This window comes from Pseudochaenichthys georgianus, chromosome 7, assembly GCF_902827115.2.
Source record: "Pseudochaenichthys georgianus chromosome 7, fPseGeo1.2, whole genome shotgun sequence".
Taxonomy (NCBI): domain Eukaryota; kingdom Metazoa; phylum Chordata; class Actinopteri; order Perciformes; family Channichthyidae; genus Pseudochaenichthys; species Pseudochaenichthys georgianus.
The window spans coordinates 40,479,729-40,483,945 of NC_047509.1; the positions used below are offsets into that span (position 1 = coordinate 40,479,729).

The following is a 4,217-nucleotide window of genomic DNA, read 5'->3' on the forward strand; positions in this document are numbered from 1 at the left end:
TTACTTCCCACCTCTGGTCAATAATGATAGATCTTAATGTCAATAAGTTGTCTTTATTTAATTATAATATATCTTGAGTAGTATCATAAAAATAGCACGTTTATTTATTTTTAATAAACCACGTTCTCCAAGTCAAATTGATTTGATTTGAAAATGAAATAGAAATGATAATTTATAATCTTTTTGAAAAATAGAGATCGCATATCAGCCATGTGTACAGATCAGTTCTATAAAGTCATGCCTAAACAGCGACAATGTACACGATGAATACGTGTTTAACCAGCAGCATTTGCCACGGAAGGCGAGTGGCAGCTACAGTAAACCTTCGCTTGCCCCGGCATCCAGTGGTAACTCCCGCTCAGTAGAGGCAGATGCCTCGGCAAGTAGTAGCATTTGCAGCTGCCACAGGAAGTACCTGCCACTGCTTGAAGATGCCACAAATTGAGCCAGGACCTACTGAAAATATGAGCTACAACACCGATCCCCGTTTATTGTCTAACAGCAAACTGTTCCGATGATTAACTGCTCACAGCTGACGACAAAATAAAAAATATACATTTTTAAGGACCAAATGTAGTTGTTCATTTTACGTGCATTAAGAATGGTAGTATCACTTAGAATAATAATAATAATAAGCTAGCCTACATTTCACACAAAAAGAGTCACACTCAGGTATTATACAAAATATTTGTTTTACTACAATACCATTACAAGGCAACACTAATGGATCCAACAAGTTAATAATAAATACATTTTCCATCATTTATTATTCAACAGTTAACATATGAAAAGGGAAATCTCTGCTGCGCATCAGCACCATGGACAGGGAGCCTCGGGAGCGGAGAGCGCGAGGAGCTCCAGCCGCAGGTCCGCGCCTTTAAACACACACACACACACACACACACACACACACACACGCACACACACACACACACACACACACACACACGCACACACACACACACACACACACACACACACACACACACACACACACACACACACACACACACACACACACACACACACACACACACACACGTTCAAATCAGAATATCGTCATAACTGTCTTACATCTGCTTGAGGAAAATCCCCTGAAGCTCCAGCAGCTCTTACCGTACCTCTTACCGTAGATATCGCAATTTCACTGCAGTTAATTATAACAAACTCTTAATTGTTGCTGCTTCACTGTGTTTAACATGCATTGATGTAAAAGATCAAACACTTAAACATGTAGTTTTTACCCTAATGTTAAACATATTACTAGGCTGTTTATCAGGGACGTGCACAGACATTTTGGGGGGCGGGTGCTCAAGTGAGAAAAAGGGCACTTCCCATAATAATTTATAAAAAAGAATATAGTGACTATACTGACCAATTTATTTGAATACCTTCACACTCATGTAATTGTTTAATACTCAACAGAATTCTACAAAATAATCAGCTAACACGGAGACAATGGCCTTCTTTTGTATTCACTACGCACAAGAGCAGACAACAAACTAGTACAATTATTAGTTATTAAATGAGCAGCCAACAATCAAAATTATGAAGTTAATGTTTAAGGACATTACAGGCAAACATATCCTTTTTTCATGTACTTGTACATTTTGTTATGTTGGTCTATTTTGCTTCCATGTTTTCTTTCACTCTAATGGAAAGAAAACTTCAAAGAAACACATAAATGGTGTTCGTTTTGCTACCATGTCTGAATTCATCTATAGATTTAAAGCTAATCTGCATTTAAACATAACATTTCAGGGGGAATACTGACTTGATGTAACTATCTGGGGAAGTTGTGAGGTGATATGTTTGTTTTTTGTTTGTCCATTTTTTTTTTTTTATCCTTTTCACCTGCAATGCCTTGGTCACTGCATGCAAATTAGCACATTTTAATTAGGCCTAGTTAACGCCTACCGTGCATATCAATGTGGCGATTGTGATGACGTTATTAGATACACATTTTACTGTATTCACTTTAAGTGTCTCCCCTTAAGTACAGTACATTAGCCTGTATGCCCATGATACATTGCCTTAGCTAAACCTTGAGCTAACTTATCCATTAGCTAGTAGCCTACCTTAGTTAACCATATTTTTTTTTGTCTTTTAGCTAATTAGCTGTGAACTCAAAGCACTGGCAGTTTAGTAATCTGTTCATCACCACTCACCTTCAGACAAGCCAAGAAAAGCCGGCATAACATGGGACAGTAAAGTGGGAGGTGCTGCTACCTGTCTGTCTGAAGAGACTGCCGACCTGATATTTAAATGTTGTATTCAATCAATATATTTTTGGAAAGGGAAACTGCGCAAACAGCAGTAGATATATATTCATTTATAAAAAATAAAAAAGGGAGAAAAAAGGGCACTTTCTCTGGAGGAAGAAAAAGGGCAGGGGCTCAAGCCCACTTTGATGTCTATGTGTGCACGTCCCTGCTGTTTATAACTATAAGGATACTGTTCAATACATGTATGATAAAGTTCTTGTTTTACGATCCAGCGAGTCGCTTGGTCCGCACATATCCTGCATTATTTATTTATTATAACTGCATTTAGTTTGCTTACCCTGCAGATATTGTGAAAGTTACATTGACATACATTGAATATTGTCTCATGTGACTGCACCTGGTCTTCACTCTGTGCACCGGATGTGTGTGGCATGGTGCTGTAATTGTAAGAGATACCTGTCTAGCAGCCCAGACCGCTGAAGGAGCCGATCCTCTCCAGCCGGACCCCGAAGCAGCTCCGCATCCCCCCCTTTCTGTACCGGCTCCACGGGCGCTTGGAGGTCCTCGTGAGCTCCTTGAATAGTCGCGCGAGGACGCTTTCTCCAGCCAGAGCCGAGTTGCTGAGGTGCGAGGGGCCCCCCCACTTCTGCTGGGGAGCTCCGAATAGAGCCTTGTCTGAGCTCCCATCCCGCTCCTCCCTCTCCTCCTCCGAGCTGCGGAGCTGCTCTCCGAACAGCTGATCCAGAGTCTGTGGCAAAACAAAGCACCATCTGAAAGCATCTCCATCATCATTATTTCCCTGACATACGAGACATCATGAGACACAGTAATGAACTTTGTTTTATAAATCTTTATAAAAAAATAAACAGTAACTTCAGAAGCAGCTCTTTTGAAATGAATATTCCATGTTCCTCTCGTCATCAGGGACTTACCTGCAGGTTATCTGCCCCTACGCAGTGCAGCAGGACCAGCAGGGACAAACAGCACGCGGACATGTTTGGGCACATGTTTCTCTTTCTGTTAGGAGAACTATAGCTGTCGCGTGTCTCCGTCCCTGCTCCTCTCGCGTGTGTAGCGGGTGGGGGGCCAGGTGATCCTTTATACTAACCTGATTCCGTCACGAGGCCTGGGAAAATGGACGAGGTGTGACTAATGGTCCTGCATGTGGGAGTAATGGCTGACCTGCTGATGGAATGTTCCAGGTTAATCTGCAGAGACAGCAGGCATTAATGTCACCTGCTGCTGCTGCTCCGGAGTAAAAGTAATCTCTGTTCTCAAGAAATCTAAAGCAAGTTGATAACAGCACTTAGCTTCCCCTGCCAGATCCACACATTATTTTGTGTTTTTATCATATGAAGGTTATGTAAAATAATCACCTGAGAAGTACTCCGTTTTTTCAGTTTCATTTTTTGTTGTGACTTTTACTTCAGCTGTATTCAACACTTTGAATATTGAAGGTATTTCACTTACATTTAGTTTATTTACCCCTGCAGTTTTGGTCTTGAAAGGTCCCCCGCAGAGTGAAATCCCTTTTTAGTGTGATTGGTAAATGATTGATATTGGCATTTTCTTCAAAACCCCAGATTGTGTTCAATTACAATGTTTTTAAAATAATGTCTTGCCACAAATTAGTGCATGCATTTACAGCTCCTCCACATCACGCTCTCTATTTCCTGCTTTGCTTCTGAGTGTAAATAGGTACTTTGAGCCAATCTGACACTCAAAAAGTCTGAAGGGGTGCATATGTGTGTGTGCGTGCGCCTCTGGGACCTTGCTCCTTCATGCCCACCCCTCATCCTAGCCCCTCACAGCGCAGCCCCCCTGCATTCAGGCTCGGGGCTTAATAATGAGTGATTGGCCCCTGTGAGGCTGGATCACTGTGGAGGTGGAGGGCGGCTAATTGGCATTCAGCAGCTTCTCAACTGGAGGGCTATCAGATGAAATTGACTCAGACCTCAGGGCAGCGGTTCCACATGTTTCTGTGGAAAGAGT

The 4,217-nt window shown here is 41.9% G+C and overlaps 1 protein-coding gene across 1 annotated transcript; it reads right to left on the reverse strand.

The window, feature by feature from the left end:
• Positions 1–740: 740 nt before the first annotated feature.
• Positions 741–3,302, reverse strand: nppal (natriuretic peptide A-like). The gene is made up of 3 exons (XM_034088237.1): positions 3,158–3,302; positions 2,682–2,973; positions 741–875 (listed from the first exon to the last, which is right to left on the reverse strand). The coding sequence occupies exons 1-2, from the start codon at positions 3,230–3,232 to the stop codon at positions 2,686–2,688; spliced, it is 363 nt and encodes a 120-aa protein (XP_033944128.1). The 5' UTR covers positions 3,233–3,302; the 3' UTR covers positions 741–875; positions 2,682–2,685.
• Positions 3,303–4,217: the final 915 nt, after the last annotated feature.

Bases quoted from the DNA above. Each gene is read 5' to 3' on its own strand.
- nppal (XM_034088237.1), bottom strand. From the start codon at position 3,232: ATGTGCCCAAACATGTCCGCGTGCTGTTTGTCCCTGCTGGTCCTGCTG. The intron at 2,974-3,157 runs GTAAGTCCCTGA...GTTTTGCCACAG, and splicing joins TAGGGGCAGATAACCTGCAG to ACTCTGGATCAGCTGTTCGG.